Source organism: Nothoprocta perdicaria, unplaced genomic scaffold (genome assembly GCF_003342845.1).
Source record: "Nothoprocta perdicaria isolate Ctin4 unplaced genomic scaffold, notPer1 scaffold_1, whole genome shotgun sequence".
In the NCBI taxonomy this organism is placed as follows: Eukaryota; Metazoa; Chordata; class Aves; order Tinamiformes; family Tinamidae; genus Nothoprocta; species Nothoprocta perdicaria.
Window position 1 is genome coordinate 886,237 of NW_020454093.1, and position 26,114 is coordinate 912,350.

The following is a 26,114-nucleotide window of genomic DNA, read 5'->3' on the forward strand; positions in this document are numbered from 1 at the left end:
GGAAGCAATGCGAGACAGTATAAGGTTTATATGCCAGTTCTGCACATGACTATGCAACTCATAAAAAAAGAAGGTGAAAATGTGTATTCAGGAACTTAGTGTAGTAAGAAACAACGTGCACTACACTTGGAAGTACATTCATTGGTTTTCAATAAGGAATTCTCGCATAAATTTTTGTCCAACTTTAATTGTTGGTATTTAGCTTCTGGAAAAAACGCCACAGGGTTATAATCTGAAAATGTCAAACAAACAAACAACAACAAAAAAAGCTAATCTCCTTTCATTGAAATCATTGGTTGAAAGATCTTTCAGATGCAAGGAAATAAAAAGAGTATTTGAGACTCTTTTCAGAAATTACTAATAAAATTCACACCAACACTTGGCAAAAGTTTTTCTTTCAGCATACCGATTAAGTTGTGGTTTTCTCATGTTCTTGGAAAATGTGTAACAAAGTAATCCAAAACTTATTCCATAATCTCCAGTATTAGAATCCGAGGTCTAAAGATTCTAAACTCTACTTCCCCATGCCAACCAACCTTTGGTTCAGAATGAAAATTCACATTAAAGAAAACATGAGGATTTTGTATAAACAACATTCATCAGTTATTTTTATCCGGGCTGTACTGGTTAAAACAGTAGCACTGGGCCAACAGGTCCATCAGCAACATCTCCTGTGGATTTTGTTGTTTTCTTTGCTCTTTTTTTTAACTTACCAAAATTAGGATTTTAAAATATATACTTTTAGCATTATTAGCAGGATTTTCAGATTCAGAACCTGACGTCAGGGGAATTCTTAGCAGATTTGACAAACTTTCTAGTGAGCTGGAAGTGTTAAACAACAATCTAGATGGATAATACTATCTTGAACAAATCATGGCGTTGGGTCGCAAAGATAAAAGCAGAGATGAATTACAGATACATCTGATTTACAAAACATAAAACTATCTAGAGCCTGACTATATGCAAGAGCTATCTCTAACCTTAGAAATTCAGATTAGAACCTGAGTGGTGATGGAGTTAGGCTGATTTTGTGATCCTGAATTATATAAATACTTTTAACACTACCATGCATTCTGCTCACCTGCAAATATATAAGAAATGTAATTTTTGACTTACACAGTGTTSAAATTCAGTGCAATTCCAAAACACCACCACAGAAATGTATTTGACACCTATGCTTCATTATGATGTTACCTCAGTTACTAGTGAAATAATAAATCTCTATCACCTGATTGGGGGGGGGGGGGGAGAATAAAAAAAAAAAAAAAAAACCCACAAAAAAAACACCCTAGGAGAAAGAAGCAACCAAGTTACTACTGCATCCATAAAACATATGGAATAAGCTATGAGGGAAGGTTATTGAAACAATGAACATAAATGAATTCAAGAGACGCTGAGATTGCATCTGAAAGAAGAGATAGAGAGATTTAAAAAAAAAATGTAGGAAAGTGAGATAAAGATAAGATCAGCCAAAAGATAAACCTGTTAGGCAGATGGTCTTATCCTGCTGCTAGAATTTTAGCTTTTGCTAAAATTAAAAAATAAAGTAAAAATTTAACATATTTGCCCAGCGGCTTGAATTAGAAATAGAGTCTTAGCACCATCCCATCCTGAGATTCATCACTCATTGCATTATCAAATTTGTCTTTGTAATATATGAGTTTGCATCTTGTTTCAGACTCCCAATATGGGTGACATCCTGACCTTTCAAGTATTATGTTTACTAACAAATTTCCCTCTGCTAACTCCAAGTTGTTTAGTGAAGTGTAGGCTTCTTATCYAATGAAGAGAGCCTGGCATTTCCCCGAGCTCCACTCATAATTAAACAGCCCTCTGAGGGTGCCAGTCACTGTCAGTAACATGGAAGAAGTTATGTAAGAGACAGAATGAATTCCAGAATAAGTGGTGTTCAAGGACATGGCACATAGGGTGCTCTCAAAAATACACAGGCAGAGGTAAGATAAAATGGTTTGAAGAATGCCCTTCGCTTTCAGCCTGGAAGACACTGCCCTTTCAAGCATGAATGGGTACCATAATTCCCTGAGAGAGCTAGGAAAGAAAAAAGTTTGATCTTCCTTTTCTTTTCTCCTGTACTGTCATCTGCYGTACCTGGTAATTTTCCCAAGAAGTGGGTAGTTTAGAGCAAGCAGTCTTCATTTTAGAGGACTTTATGTCTTAGTATGTTTACATGAAGCAGTAATAAGCATGACCAATTTTTTAATATGTTTTTTCATGGGTATTAAAGGAAAATAAATCACTTGTCTCTACTACAGAAGAGACTATTTTGAACTGGAAAGAGCTCAACAATTTCCTGTATTTAGCACTCTGATTTGTTTTAGCTAAAGGCAAGTATAGAGTCTTTTCCCTTTCTCCTGCTGGTTTTCTGTCCAGTCTTAAGGCAATAGGTGATATCAAGAACATCTTAAAATTTTAGGGACAGATTACCAATTATAGGCCTCCTGAACCACCTAAGGATGACTGCTTTTCAGTCCAAGCYGTACGGTTGTCATACACACTCTAAAACAGTCCACTTTAGACTCTACTTTAAGACTCCTTAATGTGTCCCATGAATGCAAGGGCATGTATGCCATACATGAACCTAAAAAAAGCACTCTTCTCCACATACAGAAGAAAGAAAGGAGAATTCTCACATGTATCACTGTATAAAAAAAGCGCAAACCAGCTCCAGCAAAGACCCTTAAATTATGTTCTCAGACTAAACCTTAAGCGTTAGTTTCTGTTGGGAAACTTTGGGAGCTCCCACATATATATTAGAACAAAGAACAAGATTTTAGAAAGATAAAGCAGAAAAGGAGCTATCCCAAACCAAGATAGTTTCCTGGCTGTTTTCTTACTTGCATATTTAGTGACTGCAGTTTTGATGGAGCTTCGCTTGTTTCTGTGGGAATTTCAGAAACCATCACAAAAATAAATGAATAAGTGATTTCATTTTAAAGGCATCTTACCAGTGGGCTACCATCAGTCCAGCGGAAGTCACGCTCAAACATCTTGTCATTGAGGCCAATCCACTGGTARTCATGTCCAATACCTAAAGCAAAAGGAACCAGAAGGATATTTTTATTAACTTTCCCATAAATGGGAGAGTTTTCATCATTATCTTAATAAAAGAACTTGCATGGAATGAATCAGACATCCTGTTCTTAAGATTCTCTTACTCACTGTGCAAACAATTATTTACAGGCTGTTTTTGAGCTTTTTAATTTTAATTCCGAAAGTCTACAAAATGCAGAWTCAGATCTAAGAGTTTTAAACAATCCCGTCTCTTCCCTCCTTACTCTGTCTCCCAAAAGAAACAGGCTAGCTTTCTAATTACTAAAAAGACCTAAGATTTTCAGAAAAAAAAAGAAGTCATATATTCTTCAGTGGTAAAAAGTAGTTCTATTACACTTGCAGAAAGATATTTTCTACATAATAACTGTGATACGGAAYTAAACAGCAAAAGTAAACATCAAGAACACAATGTGCCCTGTGAAAGGTTTTCTAAGCATATTTTTAAAAGAAAAAGCTCAGTGATCAGAAGGATATTTCTCTAGTTCTGAATCCGCAGTGCCTTTTCTTGTTGAGAGGAGTTCTACTAATACATACGGTTCACAAATATCTGTTCTTCGTGGGACAAGATGCTTGTCAGGTGTGCTCCCTGAAGACGACATTCTCGTTCAGCTGTATCCCACGTACGACGATGGGCAAAGTATTTATAGCACTGCCCTTGGAACTTGTGCCAGCCATAATCGCAGGTCTCCGTGTCTGTGATGAATAAACAAATCATATTTCTGACTACAGGCCTGAAACATAGSCACATTTCTCAGAAATGGATGGAGTCTCTGCAGTGCAGAGGCTCAAAAAGGTATCCCCTCCGTTAAGCAATACAAAGGCAAAAACAATCATTCACCCTTGAAGACTTAATAATATTTCAGGTAGTCCTGTTTACCCGGTTTCGATATAAGTTGTATGAACATTATTCATATAAGGAATAAAATTTTCATTGGCCACTTTGTGAGCTTCTCTTGATCCTATTGTGCTGTACGTGGGCAATCTCAGGAGGACATCTTTCGTCTGTAATTCTGGATGAATGAAAAGCCTGGATGATAGATTGCATTTCATCAGTTTTACTTATTTATGAGTTAGTACATGGTACTAAATGGGCATAAGAGGGTTTTTTTTTTTTTTGGTATTTTGTACAGCAAATAGTTCTTTGAGTAGTGACTGAATTACCTGAGTTTGAAAATAACTAATAAAGGAAAWTATGTGTTACTGCTCAATCCATAGATATGTAACTAGTGTTTTATCTTCCTAAAGAATAAATTTACCCCTGCAAGTCTTTCTCCAATACCCACCTTCCTCTACAAAGTATAAAATTTTAAGTATCAGTTTCTAAAGACAACTGTAAAATATAAAGAAATGAAATGGACACTGTACTTTGGAGAGATGGGACTGATATGGACGTGTAATAGGCAGCAGTCACATCAGCCAGTATTCCTTTTATCTGAAGAGAAGCAAACATGGGTGGCTGATTCTTCATCAAAGCAGGAAGAGATCAGTCACATCCTGAAGCATGAAAGCTTATATTCTTTAGAAATTTTGTTGCCTATTTCAAGAATCTCCTGACATAAAAACTAAGCTTTGGATACATTTACACTTTTAAATCCATATAAGTCTTTATCAGTTCAGTGCCATTTCTTTAACAATTTCTGGCAAAATTGATAACATAGTAGTTATTGTCCTATCAGTCTGGTATCAAAATTAAATACACACATACACATATTAGCATAGACATAAATGTAGCAAATAAAGAGGCAAAATAGACCTCAAACTGATTTCTCATGTTTTTATTTTCCACAAGTTAAGCTGTAGAAAATGTTTGTGCTTTAAGTAATCCCAAGTATGAAAAAGGAATGTAATCTTTGTTATCAAGTTGTTAGTTTTTGATGTTTTTCCTTTCTGTATGCCACATTAGGTGCATGTTGCAGATACAGCTTTAATCTCTGGGATCTAGGCCATTTTAAAGTTTAGTCTGCCTTTGGCTTTCAAGAACATTTATTTAACCACACAATGCTGACTAATAGTCAGCAAAATGTCCTTTGTGAAGGCACATAAGATTTTATTTTTCATTTGTTTGGGGACCATCTCATCCCACAGGAAACAAGTCAGATTACAAGCAGCTTTGCAAGCTGAGAAAAGTCAYGGTCAGAAAGCAACTTCAGGCTATTCTGATGAAGCCTCAACCGCTAGGGAAGAAGTGCAAGATTTGATGAAAAATCCGCTGAGTGATAATACGAGAGAGGCAGAGCATGTGAAAACACCAGAGCTAAAAGGCTGAGTTCARAGAACAAGATCTAATGGCCTAGCTTTGAAACATGAATATCAAAATTTCTATTCTCAGTTAAAGGTAGAGGATACCAAACTGTCATATGTACTTAGAACTGATACATGTGCACGCACGGTGTATGCACAATCCCTCCAAAACCAAAATGTCATATTCTTTTTCAGAAGAAAAAGGGGTATTGGTGAATACCTTCTTCTGCATACATTTCTCTCTCTTAAAACTACAAGAGGAGGAAAGGGGCTGAAGGCTATAAGCAACACAGGATTTTGGGGGAGAGGGGAAGTGGGGGTGAAAAAAGCAAAAGGTTTTACAGTGAAAGGACGAGTCCTCACGTGGCTCACTGTCGGGGTAGGTCAGGAGGCCAGAGGATGAAAAATGCAAGCCCTTTTATTTAAAAGCAGCTTTCATCTCTGTGCTATGTACATGGGAACAAGTCTTGATTTGTCCTGAGCATTTATATGTCCGACTACATTAGCAAAGTTGAGTCACACAAAGGTAAGGGCTCCATATGAGTCTAAGGTTTTTTTAAACAGTCTTTGCCAAAGAAGTAAAGYCTCATTGCAGGTGAGCATAAATTTTCTATGAGTAGAGTAGATATGAACACTTCTTGAATACAATATTTCATGTTCATTGTATGATTATCCKGGGAGGTGATCATAAGTTTATGCAAACTTATTTCAGAACATGTTGGAAAGACTGAAACACTTCTTGACTACTTGTCATCTTCATGGCATTTTGTAAACTGTTTCACTACACTTAAGATTTACTATAATTTACAGGCTAATTTTCAGTGATGTGTGCAAAGAATTACCCACACAGCTTCTCTTCTCTATAACTGTAAATATATAACATCTCTAAATACTACATTAAATATCCATTAAATATCCATCCCTGCAGGTGTAATGAAGAGGTCGGTTCTGCCTTTTCAAGAGCTCCAATAAACTGCTGACAATAGGCTACTTATCTTTAAACAAATCCTGTAAGATCCTTACAGGAAACAGCGAAACACAGATACAAGAACATARTAAGAGTCTTAACTCAGCTGTGAATTTTATCTGCAACTGTCTGGCTTCAGGTAGTGAACAAATGTCAGAGATACATTAGGCCACACATCTAGAGGAAAAAAACATTCTCTGGTAAATATTTTTAAAAATCATTCTCAGCTGAAAGGGATCAGTTAGAGACCATCTGTTTTGAGAAGGCATCTTTGCACTGAGCCCTTCTCAAATGCTTCCATCCCAAGCTACCAAGCTCAGAGAACAAAGAGAATCAGATGAGACAGGAGTAACCATAAACATGTGAACAAAGAAAGTGAGTTATGAAAAACATTGTTCCTGATGATAATTAAAAAGAAATGTTTTGCTTTGGGAACCCGGAAAACAAAACAGCTAGCTGTATTATCCCAAGGAGGCATGTCCATTAGCAAACACATATGTGCCATTTTGGCACGAGGTTCCACTTMTGCAGCTGCGTTTGGTAAACAGGCTAAGCAAGGAGTGTCTGCAGAAATCTTGCAGTGCAGAAAGCCAAAGCTTAAGTTCAAAACACAAACATCATTCCTGGAAAGCAGGTAGGCACCAGCTAGAACAGCAAGGAGAGTGAAAGAAAGAAAAAGGACAAGACAGAAAGAAAAAGGACAGGAAAAGGACAGGAAAAGGACAGGAAAAGGACAGGAAAAGGACAGGAAAAGGACAGGAAAAGGACAGGAAAAGGACAGGAAACCCTAGTCAACCAAGGGAGGAAAAGGAAGATATCAACAGGTGTTCATCCACCCAGTTCTCCTAATTAACTGGGTAGCCTAATTAATTTGGTAACTTTTTCTAGAAACTAAAATCCAACTTGTAGTTCTCTATTGTTTTGTTGTGATCCCTGTAACTGTATTATCCCTKTATTCATGAAATAAGGTACTCCTCATTACAAATACACACAACACATGAATATGATATTAAACAATAGTCACAGGATCTCATATAGTCCTTAGAGATGAGTCTCTATGATTAGTCCCACTGAAGTGAAGAGAAGCAGTTGTTCCTCAGTGTAAGACAGGGTATCAAAAAGCTTCCTTCCTCCTTTCCTCAAGAAAGTGCTTCCTGCAGAGAAACACTTTAGGTATTCAAGTTGGAAGCCTCTGAACTTCTATTTCCTTTATTTGGACCCTCTTAAAGGTCTGAAGGACAGTTTTCCACAGGATAATTCCAACRGAATAACTGATGGGTCCCCTGGGAAAAGACTAGACTCATGTCCTTCTCTAGCCTGCAGCCACTCTGTGAAAGTCAAAGTCTTTCCTGGTTATTTYTGCATTTAAAAAATGTCATCAAATGGTATGTAGAATATGGAACTGTACTTTCAAAAGACACATACAACCCATTGGTTGCTCTATTCTTATCAGCAGACACCTWTGGCACTCTTCAGGAAGGAGTTCCTGGGTTCAGATTTTAGCTGAAGTGATTCTGCCTTGCAAGAAAAATGACTGTCAAGCAGCCATCTACATCTCACTGATTTTATGCTCTCTCTTTTATGCTAAGTTAGATCACCCTGAAGGCTGCTCTAACTTTTATAACTTGCCAAAGCTCCTTGAAGGGCTTTAAATCACCCAAATGCAGCCACACTGTCCTCTATTCATGTCCTCACCTAACACGAACAGTTGCTTAATCCCCAGTCCCTAGTTTMAACAACAGCTGAGCTAGTCCTTACTCTGTGAAAGTCTCACAGAGCTATATTCTGAATTCTGTTCTCTTTTGGCTATACTCTGAACTCTTGTGTTTTCCTAAAACAATGTTTTGAGACCAGAACCTAAGAGTTGTCCYCTTTTCTGAGTTTCATTTTTAGAGGCAACACGCACCAGATGCTTTCATTCACTTTTGTGGCATCTTGAATATTCAGCACCATGTGTACTAAGCCCTCCAGATTTTTTAACATCTCTAAAATAAATAATATATATTGGAGAAAAAAAAAAGTAGTAGTAATGAAACATAATCTTAGTGTGCTCAACTCCACCTTTCCTGTTGCATTGAGGTACACGTTTCGTTGTTCTGGCTGGTCTTTAAATCTAGTGAGGTCAGGACTGATGCCTTGAAATAAAGCCTGCTTGCCAGACACTGTGTCTGAATTGCCAACACAGTTTTATTTTGTCTGGTGGAATGGAAATTTGGCACTGAACACTTTTCCCAGGTCCCAAACCACTGCAAGACATTAAGTGGAGGAAATTTAAATTCCAAAGCTGAGTGAGCAGAGCTCTGTTTCTGATTGACAAACTAGGAAATGTTCCCACTAACCACCTAAAATGCACTCTCAGGTTGGTCATAAAAAGCAGCTTAAAGCTACCACGGTGCTCAGAGCCATTCACTAACATGGATTTGTTGAAATGAAGGGGAGGAGAAAGGGAACAAGAACACTTTTTTCTTCTGTTATAAAAACAGTCAACTTGTAATTCTGGAGAACAGATTCAGAAAGGCCTTTCAAACTGTAAGGTGAGCCAGATTACTAACAGAGTTAAATAGTGACAAGTGACAATTGTTGGAGCTAGTCAGCTTCCAGAGGTCTCTGCTCTAACAAACAAACCTCTACAGGTTGACCTGAAAGAGTTTGCAAATTGCCTTTCTCTCATCCAACTGAAGAAGAGACACAGGCCTTAAAATAGTCACTGTTAATGAAATAATATCAGAATTTCTAGTTCACTGACCAGAGAACAAAACCATTCAGTCGAAGAAAAGAGAAAAATATTTTACAGGCTTTAGAAAGTACCCTTTAAGGCACCATTTCTTTTTTCTTATGGAAATGCCTTCATTAGTTTTACTGACCGACCAGATTTTGCTACTCTTCTTCCTCTCATAAATGCATATATTGAGTAAGCATCTTGCTTGTAAACATTTCTCTTAAATACAGGTGGATTCCATGCAGGTACTGTTCTAACAATTACGGAGACTCAGATACTTAATCTGCTCTTAACCATCCAGTTTAGAATGTCTCTTACAACTTCCTTGCAATTGTGCTTCTGCACCTATATTTCCTAAAATAACCACAGAACAAGCCACTCTAGAATAAAGTCAGGATGCAGATGTCAAGGTTATGGCCCCTGGTGAGTGAATGTGTGATCAGGTATATTCAGCAGAATATTCAAGTGGTCAAGCTTTCAAATATTCAAGCTTTCAAGAGGTGCCTGTTCTAAGTCTTTCACACTGCTTACAGCTTTGTAAGACAGAATGTCTGTCAGAAAATAACTCTGTTCCCTCTTATTATAAATATCACTACAGACTATCTTTCCAGTATTTTGCAAGTAAATATGAGTATGCAGTGCTTCCCACAGAGCCACCTGAAAATTGTATGGCTGTAGTTAGACACCATGCTTGCCTAAACAAGCCACATTGAGAAAAAGAAAGTGTTAGTTCATATTTAGTACAGTGGAAATGTGGCTTCTAGTTTGCTTTCGTCCATCTGTGAAAGACAGCACAGGTAGAACTTCAAACAGAAACTCCTGAGCTACAAAAGTTAGGAGTCTGACATACTTAGGTTTTATTAGCACTAAAAAATTATAACCTCTCCTCATCACCAATGACCTCCCACAGATTTTGACAGTATTGTCTAGCCACCCTCTTCTGCGGAAGGCTTTGCCTAGTTTATACAGAATGAAACAGCTGTTTTTTTTTCAAAAGAGAATCAAGTGTAGAAAGTTGGAAGAGTCCTAGCTAGCTGTTGGTAGGATTCTTCATAATGGAGAGTGACTAGACATCTTCCATCATGCTACAGTTTAACTTTTGATGAATCTGCAGATTTCAGAAACTGTAGGGAAGAGGCCTGATTGGAAGGCACCAACAGCCTATATCCTGTGAGATACCTTGAAACTGCTAATACCATACCAGGATAGTACTAGTACTTTTAGTGCTAATATGAGTAAAAACTCATCTTACAGCTCCTGGAAAAGTTATGGAGTTTTGCATCTTCAATGACAACATACCTGAGATCTAGATTACCATAGACTAGAAAATACGCCTTACCTTGTTCACAGAGAGCACCTACGTAGCTTGGCAGACAGACACAAGTAAATGTATTGAGGCCATCTATACACGTGGCTCCATTCCGACATGGGTTAGACTGACATTCATCAATATCTACAAAATAAATATAGAAGGGTTTTTACAATCCACCCATCTGTTAGGAGGGAAATGTTCTTCGTCTTTAGTCATAATTACTACTAGGCATAAATTGCATAAGATCTAATAGAGTGGTTTTCTTCTTTGCATAATTTTGATTTCACTATACACAACCTTCCACTCTCCTCACCCACAAACAAAACAGCCGTTCCCTTGGGAAAGAGATATTAATAAACCATGATTTTATACATATAGAGTCTTCTGAGTTAATTTCTAAAACCTAGATCTTCATCTCATTGCTAGCTGAGAAAAAGGTAAACTGCGCAGAATGCAGTATTTCCTCTTATCTGTGGAGAATCTGAGTCTGCATTWGACTCCATGGTGTGTGACACTATGTATGGCACAGAAAAAAATAAAAATCCTTGTATCTGAGTATGATTATATTTACAGTTTGCCTCAAAAAATATCAGCTGGTATTCAGGGCTCAGCTTCCCAATTTTGTGTGAGACTAGAGCAATTAACCACCCTGTTGAATTATTATACAATACTTTTAAGGAACTATTCCAAMTAATAATGTTTATTTGACTTTATTTGATGCTGTTATGAATTTATTTTCATGACTTCTAGACCATTCTGTTTAGTTAATACTTCCTACAGGTTTCTGTGTGTATGTGCACATGCACAGTTTATGAGGGAAAGCAGTGAGTGGATCTCCTCAATTTTATTATTTTCTTCTTAAGGTCTGATGGTAGATTTTTTCCAATGCCTAGGTGTTTATCCACATTTAAATGCACCATTTCCTTCTTGTTCAAATCAGACGTATGAAGACTATATTCTAATTTATATTCTAAATAGAGTGTAGATGGTATCACCTTACCTAATTCACATTGCTCACCACTGAAACCCGGCAAACATGTACAGATGTAAAATGAACCACGTGGATAGCAGGTACCACCATTATGGCAGGGATTGCTTTTGCATGGATCTTGGCCTGTTAAACAAATAGAAAATGAAAATTTACTATATAATCTTTTTAAAAAGARTGTTGTTGGTTCTTTGGAAGAAGAAATATATATTCCTTATTTTTGCTTTGATATTGTAGGCTTTACTGTAGTTATAGAAACTATAACAACATCATAGAASACTATGAATAAAATAGTTTTGTAAAGTAGCACAGCTTATTATTTTCAATTTTAACAGCACAATTAAAGAACATTTACTATGAACAAATACAAATAATTTTCAGCATTGTCACATTTTTATAGAACTTTGTATTATAATAAGCAGTCATGATATTCTATTGAGGATTTAGTTGGCGTGACATGACAATTATAGCTAAAAATTGTTAAAGAAATGCAAAATGAATGGGAAATGCATTTATCGAACGAGGTTAGTTTATGTAGCATGACTGGGTACACAGAACATACATCTCTAACACACTATCTGGCTGCTTTTACTTATTTATTTATTTAACCAATGAATTCCCATAAAGTCTTATTTTTCTGAAAGGACACAAACATATTTCCCAGTTGTCTATCTTGAAGACACACTTGAGAAAAGTAAATATACTAAAYACATTCACAGCTGCACTAAAATTTTAATATAAAAGCTTACCTGCTGTGAAATCCTCAGTTGGTAGGGGAGCTAGCATTTAAATAGTTCTGTTTTTTTTTTTTTTCCAGATTTTTGATGCCTTCTAGTGATGTTTATTTCAACTGCGTACACTGAATTACACTTAGGTAATTGCATTTGGTTTAATGAATAAGATCACTTACAGAACAGATATGCAATAGATAGCCATTTTAAGTACCAGCTTTTCAGAGCTTGAGTAAAAGCAAGTCATTCCCTCTGTGATACAAGAACAGAGTTCTGGCTTTATTTGAGAACTTACAAAGTGGCTAAGAAAGTTCTGTACCTAATTTCATTCAGAGGCGCACACACATACAAAAATACAACCAAACAAACAAGCAAAAATAGATTGGTGACCATGCTTTTGCAAGATACTTTGACTTCTTTTTAAGAAAAAAAAAAAGTTTATTTTACTCACTGCAAGTTAAACTTATAATGGAACAGGTTTCTTRAAGTATAGAAGTTCCCTATTCAGCCACTAGGAAAATGTAGCTTCAGAAAATCCTGCCTCTATAAATTTGGTCAAGTAATTAAGTGTACAGGACCTTGTTTCGGAGGTCTTCAAAAGAACCCGATCACCTTCATAAARCAGAGTACTTGTTTTATGACTGCACCACTGAATGTCCAAAATGCAGGACATACTTAATTATATTTTTGGAGGCTTATTGTCTGCTGGTTCTCCTAAGGACCAGATATTTCCCCAGTAAATATTTTTTAATTGACAGCTACCTGGATGATTGGAGGTTAAATAATAAAAACTCCACACAATATTAAGCTCATTTAGTTCTTTCCTAAGCTATATCTATGTAAATTATGAATTAAAGCCACACTACTCAAACTGAGCTTATTTGTATCACCTGTGTATTTTGTGAAATAGTGCCTAATAACTGTCATATAAAGCAAAATATTGTGGCAAATGATGTCTAACAGAGAGACCTGAAATTTATGTGAGCTAGACACTGCATCAACCAGTTAAAGTGCAGACAGCTGAATTTGCAAAGCCTCACTTTTTGCTTCATCTAAAAATAATCTTGTAGACTGAAAATAATTCAGGTTTATCCAAGTCAATTATGTATGTTATAAAAAGATTACTATATGGGCATGCTATCATCATGCTAAGAGAGAAAACCTACTAGATAAGATAKTTGTGTCTATCTCCATTACAAATTTGAAAGTTAAGTAATTACAGCTGAACTTTCTATCACAGTCAATGTTACCTGCCTGCCTTTTAGAACTAGCTAGTCACCCTAACTGTGATCCAGGTGCAAACACTCAAAAAGCCACTGAGCTTGAGTTCCAGTCTCTATATCTTCTTAATTTTGTACACAATCATGCTGATTTCAAAGCTTGAGGCTCATAAGTTTTGATGTCTTTCAACAACACTTCAGTTATCATGCCTCTTCATAGAGTTAAGACAAACATACACAAGTATCAAAACAAACATTGATCAGATTTGGAAGTTACCTGGTATTTGCACTGCTGTGCCTTCAACTGAACCCACACTGGTGCCAATCTGGAAATCTGATCCATTAGTGACTTCAGGAAGGGAAAATGATGACGTTACAAGTTCAGCATTTTTTAGCTCCTCAGAGCTTATCGTTGTCTGTTTACTTTGATAAGGATTTTTTTCAGGGGCTATACTGGTTGTTGCAATGTTAGAAGAAATTGTTGTGGTCTCCTCTTGCACAAAGAAAGCTGACTGTGTTTCCATACTCCTATGCAAAGGTTTTGAAGATGAAGTTAACATTGTAATTGCTTCCTGTTCAGATGTAAATCCTCTACCCCCGACGCTATCAGATGAACCCAAAATAGGTGTGGAAAAAAGCCATGGAATTTCTTTCTCATTACTGCTGTCATCTTCTTGACTAGGCTCTTTCACTCTCTCTGAAGAAGTTTCAACTTTAATTGTGCTAACTTTAGGAACATCCGTGCTTTGTGCTTTTGTTTCTCTAAAACTCAAAAAAGAAGTAGGGAAGACAGGTATTGATGGAGAATCTCCAGAAACAGTAGCTTCTTCCGTAACAACAAGATCCATTACAGAAGTCTCTGTCTCCTCTATCTTGTCTGTTACAAATCTAGTAAATTGAGGAATAGTTTCTGTAGTTGTGCTTTCAGGTTCAGGGTCAGGAGAAAACTGTAGTAGAGGCTCTGTTTTTTCAAAAAATTCTGTAGTAGGTGGTTTGTATGTTGCTGCTATATCAGAATTAACCTCTTTGAAGGTTTGTTCTGATGAATGGTTGGACTGATCTGAATCCTCTGATGACAAAGTGCTTGGAATGACAACTTCTGGATATTCAGATACTCCATTAACTAATTGAACAGTTACTGAGGATTTAGGAGTTTGAGGTACCAAATAAAAATCTGTTTCTTCTGATTCTGCTGATATTTTTTTTGTGTCTATATAAACTGTAGAGTGGTCTTCTTCGTTCTTGCTAGATGACACCATTATGTGGGGGGATGTATGCTGTGTGGTGAAAACACTTACATCAAACATGTTGGTTGTCAAAGCCTGCTCTGTCTCAGTAATCAAATCTGGTCTAAGGGAAGGAACCACAGGTTTTTCATCATCTGGTTCTCTTGGGCCCATTCCAGAAATACTAGAGATGGAAATGTTTTCACTTTGATCTGCTATTACTTGGTTGTTTGCTGAAGTATTCAGCTCATAAATGTCTTCCGTTGTGCTTGCCAGTGTAACATGTTTAGTCACAAATTCAGTTTCTTTAGATTCATGAGGTACCTGAGGGCTTGCCAGTGATGGTACAGTTGGAAGGAAAGTGTCCACTTTAGAGAGTTCTGCAGTGATGAAAGTTCCTGTTGTGAACTCCATGGCACTTCCTGATCCCGAATCCTTATCATTTGATTTTAGTTTGTGGTCAGCTGTTGTTGATTCACTATTTATTGGCTGACTGGAAGTAGTAACAGAAAGATCATCGCCAGATCCCAGCGACTTTTCTTTGTGTAAGTAAAAATTAGGTGTTGAATCATATTTCTCCAAATCAACATTCATGTTAACATCACTGCTATATGTTGGTTTTATGGCAGAGTTTACCACTGTCTGCACGCTTATTATATCTTCTGGCATTGATGTGGAGTGATCCATGTCTATAATTTTTGATTTTTCTGGGATGATTTCAAGTCGATCTTCAATTAGTGTAATATCACCATAAACTGAAATATTCTGTACRTTTCTTTTATCATCAAACAGAGGAATATTCTTCTCATATATACCATTATCACTTGTTAGTTCTTCTGATGGAGTTGTCCTTGACTGAACAGTAGTTGGATTTGTCACTATCTCTTTTTCTTCTGTAAAGAGGAGTGACAATCCAGTGATCGCTATCTGTGATACATCTATTGATGCCTCTGTTGCTGTAAMTTCAGAATAAACTTCCCCAGGTACACTAGATGAAGGATTTAGTTCTACTTTTGCCATAGGAGGTGTTGACAAACGGGTAAATGGATCAGGGAAAGATGAACTTGAAACATCAACCCAGCCAGATCCTTCCCCAGAGTTTTCAGGTAATAGTCTGCTTGGCATTTTTGTTGTTGAYGTTATGAATGACTCTTCTATTTCAAGACTAGGAGTTCCACTGATTAATACAGCAGGAGGAGTTACACCATCTCTAATAAGCAAATGTTGAATTCTCTCTTGAGAAACAGCTCTAGAAGTAGTCGTTGTCTTATATGATTCATTTGYTTCTCTCCTGTAGTTAGTTTCTTTAGTGGGAGGTTCTTCACTCACAATAAAATATTGTTTGATTTCTTTTACCTCTTTAGAGCCAAAGCTCTTGGAATTCTGTTCAGTTAAAGCTGGGGAACTGGTGACCATSGAGTTTGCTAATTCTGAAATCAACTCTTCTGCAGCACCTGTAACTTCTTCCTTAACTTGAATGTTTGATTCAGTGCTAACTGTTTTAAAGTCTTGTGTCATGTCAGTTGAAAGTTTGGATCCCACATTTGCAGAATGAAAAGTCTGGGGACTTAAAGTACTTGTGATATCTTTGACAGCCAGTGGCACTATAGAAGGACTAACAGTAAGGTCATCTCCTGATCCTTCTCCTGAAAATAATAGATCATTGGTGATCTCATTATTTGTTAGCTTGTCTTCTTTAGGTGTCAGGAGTGATCTGGGAATATTTTCAGTAGGGAAAACCTTTTGTCCAAAATAATTTTCTCCTTCCACATCTGTAACTGAAGAGCTTACATATTCGTTTTCAAAGTTTACAGGCTCAGTTACTCTATCATCATTAGATGGAAAGGATATATTTTTAACATATTCAGTTTCTAATTTATTTTCTTCTGAAAATGGCCCTATTGTGGGAACATTTAAAAATCCTGGATTAGACTGTGAATTTTTAAAAAATGGGTCCTCTGTTGTTTCTTCAGAAGATTCTGTAGCTTTTGATGAGATCGGTCTATTCTCCCCAGAATGTCTGTCTTCCTCTAATGGAAACTGTGTAATAAAATCTCTCGTCATCACTTCATCAGCTGAATCATTCTCTTCCTTTTTAATGCCAGTTACAATTTTYAGTGTGGTTACTTCATGGTCAGTATTTGTGACTAGCTCATCAGGTTCAGTAGTGAAGGCATAATCTACAGACGGCATGCTAATCACTTCTTTGTCATAGTTCTCTTGTATTTCTGCCCTCTTAGTTGGTGAAATTGTTAATTTTGTAGATGATTCAGTGACAGCCTCTGCTTCTCCTGATCCTTGATCAGTAAATGCGAAATGAGTTAAAAATATTTTTTCAGTAGGTCCATCAGATATTAGTTTTGAGGTGCTGCTGTCACCTTTAAATTCTTCTCCAGAGCCAAGTTCCATTAGGAAAATTTTGCCCAGAGAGACAGCTGAAGAGCCATCTTTTTCATTTTTGCTTTCTGTAGATTCAGCTACTGCTTTTATACTTCCAATACCATGTGTCACCATGATTCCAGGGGGGTTGTTTTTAGCTACATATTCTGGAGATGATGTGACCTCACCTGTTTGTAAATACTTAGTTTTATCTCCTGATGTAACATGAGATGTCAGCTCTTCTCCAGAACCAGGACTAGATTTTTCATGAGAAGAAACTGTAAAGGTTGCTTCTGTTTCCTGTTTTAGCTCTCCTGGATTTYCTGTACTAAAAATATTCTGAGACATCTGACTTACYACTTCATCTTCCTTCATCAAGTCATCTGACCCAGTACTTAAAACTGATGTTGCTAATTTATCACTTCTTGTATGTTCTTCATATGCTATAGTTGTGCTCTTCAATGAAGCATCTATGCTGTAAACATTTCCTTCCTGCTTTTCTGTTTGTGTTTCAGTCATAAACCTTGATGGAACTGAAGTCAAAGTAGCAGACTCAATGATAATATCTATATCTCCAGAACCTGGATCAATAAATGGGGAGTCAGTACTTACCACTTTTTTTGTGGGACCCCCTGAAAAAATGTCAGCTGGTTCTTCTGCTGATCCTTCACTTATGAAAGGCCTCTTCTCTTTCAAGAGAGGAATGGTAGTAACATTTTTAATTTGCAAATGTACAGTATTTGTGTCTGGTACTGTTTCTCTGAGAGCGGTGGGTTCCTGACTTACAGTTCTGACGTCATTAGTAATGCTTTCAATTTCATTCAGCTCTGATTTTCCCTGAACAACAGATGTTGAATTTTCCTTAGCTGAATAAGCAGTGGTCTGTATTTCTTTTTCATCTTCAGTTTCTTTTTCAGTTACTATAGAGCTCGCAAATATGTTTTCTGTAATAAACTCAGGTATAGTTTTGSTGGGAACAGTTACTCCAGAACTTTGATCAAAAGCAGAATAAGGACTGCTTGTTCCTCTAGCCAAAGAAGGGGTGATTCCCAAAACTGTTACAGAATTTTTTGTTGGCAGTATTGTGCCAGAGCCTAAAGAAATATCTTTCACAGAAAGATTTTCAGTTACTGCTGTTTCCATTGCCATTGCTGAAGTGATATTGATTTCTTCTTCTACATCTCCTGAGCCTTCAGTAACTATAAATGAAGAAGCACTTATCTTGGGCCCTTCTGTATGGCTTCTCATTTCCAGAACACCTTCAACTGAGGACTGTGCATCAAGTTTAATAGTTGATTTATAATGATTTCCTGGAACAGAGGTAACCTCTTCAGGATTAAGGTCCTTCACAGTTATGGGAACAGTAGCAGTATCAAARACTGCATCTAGTGGAGCAGTTACAGCAGAACTTTCCACTATAACTGCATTAGAAGCAGAAGTTATATCTATTTTTTTTTCATCATCTTCCTTTCCTGATATTGTTACTGTTGCTGAGAATACAGAACTAGACCAATCAGATTCAGTAGAGCCATCTCCAGATGATTCACTCGTAACCAAAAGCAAGTTTTTTGTGTCTTCAGTAGAGGTCTTATCCGTTCTGTGCCATGTTACTGTCGTTTTAGTTTTTTGTGGAGAATGCTCATATGAAGAAGTAATCTCTACTGATTTATCTGTTGTGGCTATTTCTGACTCACCACTATATACAGGTTCTAACATTGCAACATCTGCTGTCGGTTGTGTAACTTCAAATACCCCTGTTATTTCTCCAGATTTGCTTGGTTGCCTTGTACCAGAAGCTTCACTTTCAGATATTATAAATGTGTTTGTTTCATTGATTTGTGAAAAGGTTACATTTTTGGAATGAGCAACACTTTCAATTTGGTCACTTCTAGCTTCCTCAGCTTTTGTGCTTTTAGGTGCACTTGTCACTTGTTGTTTGCCATTGATAAACTGCAAAGCTGGAGGAGTTGTAACATCAGTAGTATTTTCACAGTCTTCCTCCTCTTCCAAAGAGTCTAAAAAGTCTGGAAAGAAAGGATCCAATATAAAGGGTCCAATATATTCAGATGAATCCTGCACAGGGTCTGAAGTACAGGGTTCAGTCTGAGATGATTCTGTATCAATGTGGGATTCATCTGTTGCCTGAGGAWGTATGTGGGGATTGAATAGATCCAATAATTCATTCACCGGATGATCTGCAAGAAAAAAAGAGCTTTTCACAATCCCTAAATGGTAGAGATGGTTGTGCATTATATGTAGTACAAACCATATACTGAAACAAAAAACAACATAAAAAAAATCAAAACAACACATGAAATATATCAAAAAAAGGTTTTGCTTGTTTTTTCCTATTGACACTATTTTTAAAAATGCTATAGTACTTGACTTTTCCGTTGAAGCATGTGTATATTAAAAACAAAGATTATGTAATACTATCGATTGCCATATATGTATTTAGCCCCAAAATCAGATCTGAGCTAACTCATATTCAGCAGGTATAAGAAATACACAGGATGAAAACCACTCTTAGACCAAGCATTGCGATCCCTAAATTAAGCAACTGCTTTTATAGAACTGTGGCACTAGCTAATTTTTTTTTACTAAAAACTGATCTTAAAACAAAATAGGATGTACAGAACATGTCTCTGCAGTTCCATTTATCCTCTGTGTATCCTCTAATTCAAAGAACACCATCAAAACTCCATGAGTTGCTTGGACTCTTGCACCCTAGGTTAATAAATATAGTCTAACTTCCAGTTTTGTACTGGAAAGTTCGACTTCCAGTCTAACTTGCCATTCCAAAATGAAGACCAAATACAACAAATACGCTGGACAGAAAAATGAACCATTATCCAGATAATGGATGATCCATTTTTTCTCTGCTTATCACTCACTTTGAATTATTCTCACACACACACACACACACAAACACACACACACAAATACATTGAAAATCTCTCCTTTTTTAAAATTTTTTCTTAGGTCAAAAGGAAGGGCCAAAAGGAAGAAGAAAGTTGTACGTACACAAGGTTGCAAAGCCCTCATGAATTCCTCTAACAGTGATGATCCCAACAGATAACTCATAACTCAACACACTCCATCTCAGGATAAACATTAAAGGAAAATTTTGTTTCTACATAATGTATGTTATCCTCTGGGGGGGGGAAAAAAAAACTCAGAAAAAAAAGCAAAATTTCAGGCTGTCACTGATACAAGGTTCAACCTATTGACTGAAAGCTAGAAATTTTGTCCTGAATCCTTATTCCATAAATGTATCTTGCTTAACAGTATATGTTTATAAGCCTTTTGTCCAAAACAAAGTTTTGTCAGATGGTATAAATGAATGTAGCCAATGGAGCTCTGTCTATATCTACCAGGAGAAAATCTGAACCAACACTGAAAACCTCATTCTTAGATTATTGTCAGCAACGTGTTGCTCCCCACAGGATGCTTTCAGGTATTGTTACACACACTAGATGATGTATAAATAAATTTTCCTCATTAAAACTACTTCCAGCTGGAGCATAAATGGCGAGATCAGGTATATTTTATGAGGAATATGAAATAAGCATGACCGAACTCTAAGGTTCAACTTTAATTATCAAACAGCTTGGGAAAAAATAAGATCCATACCTGCTCTACAACTAATAAATCAGTATTGTGTATTTCCACTATAATAATCAGAAGCAGTAGTTTTGATTTTTTGTACAAGCCAGAAGTATAGAACTAAGTTCAGTGTTCTCAAAGCAAGGGAAAAAAATGTTTCTTTATACCTCATTTCTGCCTCAGTTATTCTGTGTAGCCCCAAAGTAGCCCCAAAGTAGTCTGCTGTCTTGCTGTCTGCTTCATCCTGAATTTAACATCTCTATTAGATAACTATAGAATTGAAACTCTTCCTGTCTCCCCAACACAGACTTGTTTAGATTTGTCGTATTCAGTGCTTGTAGAGGGAGAATTTCACCTTGTTCCGTCCTACAGTAATTTTTTCTTTTTTTTTTCTTTTCTTTTTTTTTTTTAATGTACAGAGACTGCATACTTCTACAGGGAAAATGGAAAATACAGTTTCTGCAGCTGCTCATTTGAGTTCTCCCAGATTTACTCTACCTTTCAAATTTTGCTCACACAGAAAAGAAAAAAGAAATAGCTCTTTGTTGAAGATATGCAGTCTGTCAGGGAGACCCATGCCTACAACTGAGCAGTAATGCCACTWTCAGAAACCACAAATTTTAAAAATCAGAAGTATCTACAGGTCATATTTTCACAGAAACGGAAATGCTAATAAACACAGGTTCGTACACTGTCTTTTCAAAACCATGAGTGCAAAAAATATAGTGGAATTASATAACTGAATGAGCAAATGGCAAATCTGACCAATTTGAGCTTGAAAAAATATGGAGAAATGTCCTAGTCTATAGGCAGAATATAACAAGTATTAAATATGATTTCCATGATTGTCTGCACAAAGACATCCTTTTGCGCACAACTATACATAAAATCTTTTGAAACCCTGTGTAGAAGAGGATAAGAATAGACTCTAATCTTTAGGAGGACACCATGACTAACAAGTTCTGACCAGTGTATTACTTTCGTAGCATTGCACACCTGGGAGTCCCTCAAATTACTAGCTCATGCTAAATCATTTAGGGTAGGTAATAAATTTAATGAACAACATCTGTTCCAACTTCACCTAGAAGACAGACAAATTCTTACATACACAAAGATCTCTATCAGACCTTGCTTTTACTTTGTTAGCTTTTTCAAGATCTCACATGCCACAAAGATCCACATAAAAGAACCTTAGCTAAAGGTCTCTTTCATTAAATTTGAAGCATCTCTGTTTTGTTTGTTTCAAGAACAAAACCAGGTTTTAAGTACGCAGTAATACACTGAATTTTGCTCAGTTCTTTCTAATAAAAAATCTCCTCTCTAGAGCTTAGGTTATTCTGTTTTAGCAAGCCAAGTTCCTAATGTTCAGCATTATTAACTATGGTAAATTCTCTAAAACCTAGAGATGGCCAGTAACCTATACAGCTAATAGCTCTAATAATACAGTTCATATAACATAACTTTGTTCTCTAAGAATAAGTAAAAGATGGGGATGAAAACYTGAATTCTATCATAAAATATGAATTTAGGAAAAAGTCTTAGCTATTAAAATGGTCTGTTAGACCCTCAGGGCAGACACACAAGCATCTATAATAGTTTTAAATTGTCTAGGTGGAGCTGACATGTGTTGCCAATTTTTATGTTCATGTCAGCCATACTGATATGACTTTTTCATAGGAAACAAAGTGAGGTTTTTAAGGGAAAGGAATTTGGCTCTTCAGTATTTTTATAAATAGTTCACACATTATCATGACAAGGAAACGAAAAAATAGCACTTGTTCAAAGAGAGGATAATTTTTTACTATAATTTATAGGAAAAAAAAAAGAAATTAAAAAAGAAAGTGGCTGAAAAGTTGTAAAAACAAGGCCTGSCAGTTCAGCCTGCCAATCCAAATAAGTCCTAGAGGAGATTTATCAGAAAAGCCTTTCACTGAGGAAAGTAAAGAGGTACATACTGACACAGATGAAATACATAGGTGGATGAGCAGCCCAGACTTTTTCTTAACCTATTTAATATGTATAAAAGTTTTAAATTATATTTCTAGAAAACATTTATAATATTTTACAAAGAACTCTGAACCCCTCTCCTAAATATTTTYGGGAAGCAAGGCAATAGAAAGCATTTTCTCTACATTGAGATAGGCAGCTGAAGAAGAATGACTAGAAAACTAAACAAYGAACAGATTCTGATGTTTTCTAAACTTTCAAAAAAAAATGATATTATTCAGAAGACTTACAGATTTAGCATAGTTTTGCAAAATCTCATTCGGGATATCCTCAAATMCTCATACTGGGATAATTAACACCTAAGCTGAAATACTGCAAACAACAATTTTGCCTGTAGAATCCTGCTATTTGCCCAATGTTTGGGAGAACAAATTGACCAGCTGCTTGTGAGAAATAATACTGTTCTGTCTTCTGTAAAAGGACTGGCGCTCAGATAAACTCGTGAATTACAATGAAAGATTCACAAATTGTCCCACAGAATCAGGGCCTGAATTTTGATTACAGTACAGAAAGAGAAGAATTTAGAAACACTTTTCAGGACTGTCTATGTCTTGAAAGTGAGAGTTTCATTCTAGTGTGACAACATTACAAACTGCATAATGTTACACTATTAAGAACACATTACCATATGGCAGGTTAGGATGAAAACACAAAAGAGTTCTCATTCATTTCTTTTCCTGTGCATGAGGACCAGAATTTTTTGATTTTTTGCTTCAAAAGAACTGTATTAGGTGAAATTATTTCATAGAATGATGAAACTTAATGTGGTCTCATACACTTGCAATATTCTATGATATTTTAGAGACCACATTAAGTTTCTGTAAATCTGACATTCAGCAACTGAAAAGAGCTGACATTATAACAATTTCAACAAGAATTAAAAAAATCAAAATGTGTGGCTCAAAGAAAAGCAATAAACAAGTTTATTCTAAGGTAAAAATGGGGAAAACTTTTTTTTCTTGTGTCTGTTTGTTAACTACAGTCACATTAAATGAATTCATTTCCTCCCCKCTGGGATTTATTTGGCATTTATTTTTAGATGCACTGAATGCTTATTCAGGTAAGATGCACTCTACTACACAGGACCATGCAGTGAAATGGCTTCTCCTCTATCAGCACATGACCCTCGATACGTAATGCTACTGCAGAAGACAACAGGGCTGCAGGCCACTCCTGTCCATTCTTCCACAAATGAAACCCCTTGTTTTTTTAAAACATCCCCTTTCATGTACTTCATGTCTATATCCGTGATTACTTTGGTTCAAACTCTTTAACAAGAGTCTACACTAGCCCACTGATCTCATCCAACACACCTTTATACTTAAACTGAAATAATCACGGATTGAAGGAAAGACATCTCACACACATTAGCTCAAAACAACCAACCCTCAATATCATTTGAGGACTGTGCTTTTTTGTCCTTTATCATAGTCATGGCTGATTGATCATTCAGGAGTCTAGCCTGGTGACTTTCGCTAAAAATTGTACAAAATGAAAATGTGAAATCACTAAAAACATAATCAGAGTCACACTGAGTCTCTGCACTCCCGAATTCTTTTCTGTTTCAGGACTCCTCTGTGTTACAGTTCATCTCTACAGTATCATGATCATCATCTAATGCAGAAGACTTCATGACATATGCCATAAACAGCTTTGCTCCTTAGTAACAGYGTTAAATATCACCTCCCTTTGATTCTGTGCTTTGAGTCCAAAGTCTGATATGTATGAGACCAAGAGCATGAGACAAGCAAAATTGCAATGTCTCAGAGTTGGCACAACAATGTAGTTCATCAGGTAGACATGGAAGAAGAGATCATCATCTTAGATAAGCCATTTCATTACAGCTCAAGTCTGACATCTCAGACTTCATACCAGCTATAGATCAGGCCTTTTAATCTTTCTAAATCATTATTCTGAGAAAGGCAATGCAGGCCCAAATTTTAAAAGCATGCTACGAAAATCATGCTAACAACGAAGAGAAGAGATGGAGGCAGACACACAAATCTTATCTATTTATATACAGATTCAGGACCAACTTCTAGTCCAACCTGCCATACAACACTGATCASAGAATTTCTCTCAGTGCAACACTGTGCTATGGATTAAAGGTCCTTTGAAAAGCTGATCCAAAAGGAAAATCCACAGAACAGTTCACTAAACATGCACACTGTATCTGATTAAGACTCTTCATCATGGAACCGAACGACTTTAATCTGTTGTCTCAAAATCCTTGCACATTTGTGGGACCCTCTAGACAGGCTCACAAAAGTGAACTACAAAGAATGATCATGCTATCAGCACAATTAAACTCATTCAACAAGTGGCTCCACTTCATTTGGAAAATATTAAGGAATCCTTAAATTAAAAAAGATTCAAAATGAATTGTTTAAACTGCATAGAAGTTCAGTGAAGCCTCATATCCGGTCTCAGTATCTTGCATGWGGAAAGACTTAAGCAGCTTTATGTCACTTTTCAACTCTCCTGAACTAAAGTTCTGTCAGGGACAAGCGTGGCAGTGTGGGTTAATTTAAGCAGTTTTATGACTATAGCTTACAGAAACTCTTCCAGTTAAAGAAAACTCGAACAATTCCATGAGAATATGTCAGCCTCAACTTTTTTGTTTTAAAAGTATACTAATGGAGTGAAGAAGCAATTTGACAAAACGGTCCCCATAGGAAAAAAATCTTTGTTTTTTTGGTTCAAAAACTTCACACTCAGAATTCTTATAAAAATTTTAAGTTTAAATTGGAACAGAATGCTTCAATTTATTTTTTTTTTTTCAATTTAAAACATTCTGATAACATCTTCTGGGCCATTCTATTTCATAGGGAAGGGTTTTTTCAATTGTTCTTTTCATCTCAATTCAAACAAAATAAGATTTTGAAATACAAACATTCCCTGCTGAAGGAAAATTCCAAGTGTCAGCCTTCAGTACTTGCAATTCCTCTAACTTGTGCCATCTTGTAGTATATCATTAACCGAACTAAGTGCGGTCAAAATGCAACACTGCTGCAGGCATACCCCACTCCCCCTGTCAGGAAAAAGTGGGAATAGTGCCAAGGATCTGGTCTAAGGTGTTAAAGAAACATGGCTACTGCTATGCACACCTAAGTAAAAGATAACAAACAAATGTCCAGAAATAATTAAAATTTTTGATTATTTTCATCTTTCTACCATACATTAACATTACCCATAAGTATGAYGAGGTCTAGTAAAATCAGTGCTTGCATACTATTTGGTCTGTATTAAAAAAAATGTTTCATTTAGTTCATTTAAAAATATTCCCCAGCTGGATATATACTTCCAAAAGTTTTGTTAACTTTGGCTTCCTTGCAGTGCATGTTTCAACAGTTTTTTTTTAACCTTTCAAATTTAATCAAAAATCATGTTTTATTCTCCCTCAGATAATTGAATGAGAAATTTGCATTATTAAATCTCATCAGCAGTATATAAAAAAATTCAACTATAGACTGACTCTGCATAAGATGCACCACTGATCTCAAGTAAACTTACGGTAGACAATACAAATATTGTATTACAAAGGATGATTTCTTGCACAGCTGCCTGTGAAGGAGCTGAAAGCAGTTTAGGATGGGTGGTCAGTCTGGCTTATTCAAATTTACCTAACCAGCATGCTTATTTTTAT

At 36.3% G+C, this 26,114-nt stretch overlaps 1 protein-coding gene across 2 annotated transcripts in view; it reads right to left on the bottom strand.

Annotated features, from left to right (window-relative positions):
* The window catches only part of VCAN (versican), a 104,613-nt gene that overhangs the window by 15,358 nt on the left and 63,141 nt on the right, over positions 1-26,114 (bottom strand). For both annotated transcript variants that reach the window (XM_026035948.1, XM_026035954.1), the window contains exons 8-12: positions 13,528-19,050; positions 11,312-11,425; positions 10,339-10,452; positions 3,607-3,765; positions 2,967-3,049 (exon numbers count right to left, since the gene is read on the bottom strand). In XM_026035948.1, coding sequence (XP_025891733.1) covers positions 2,967-3,049; positions 3,607-3,765; positions 10,339-10,452; positions 11,312-11,425; positions 13,528-19,050 — 5,993 coding nt within the window. The remainder of the gene's footprint in view (positions 1-2,966; positions 3,050-3,606; positions 3,766-10,338; positions 10,453-11,311; positions 11,426-13,527; positions 19,051-26,114) is intronic.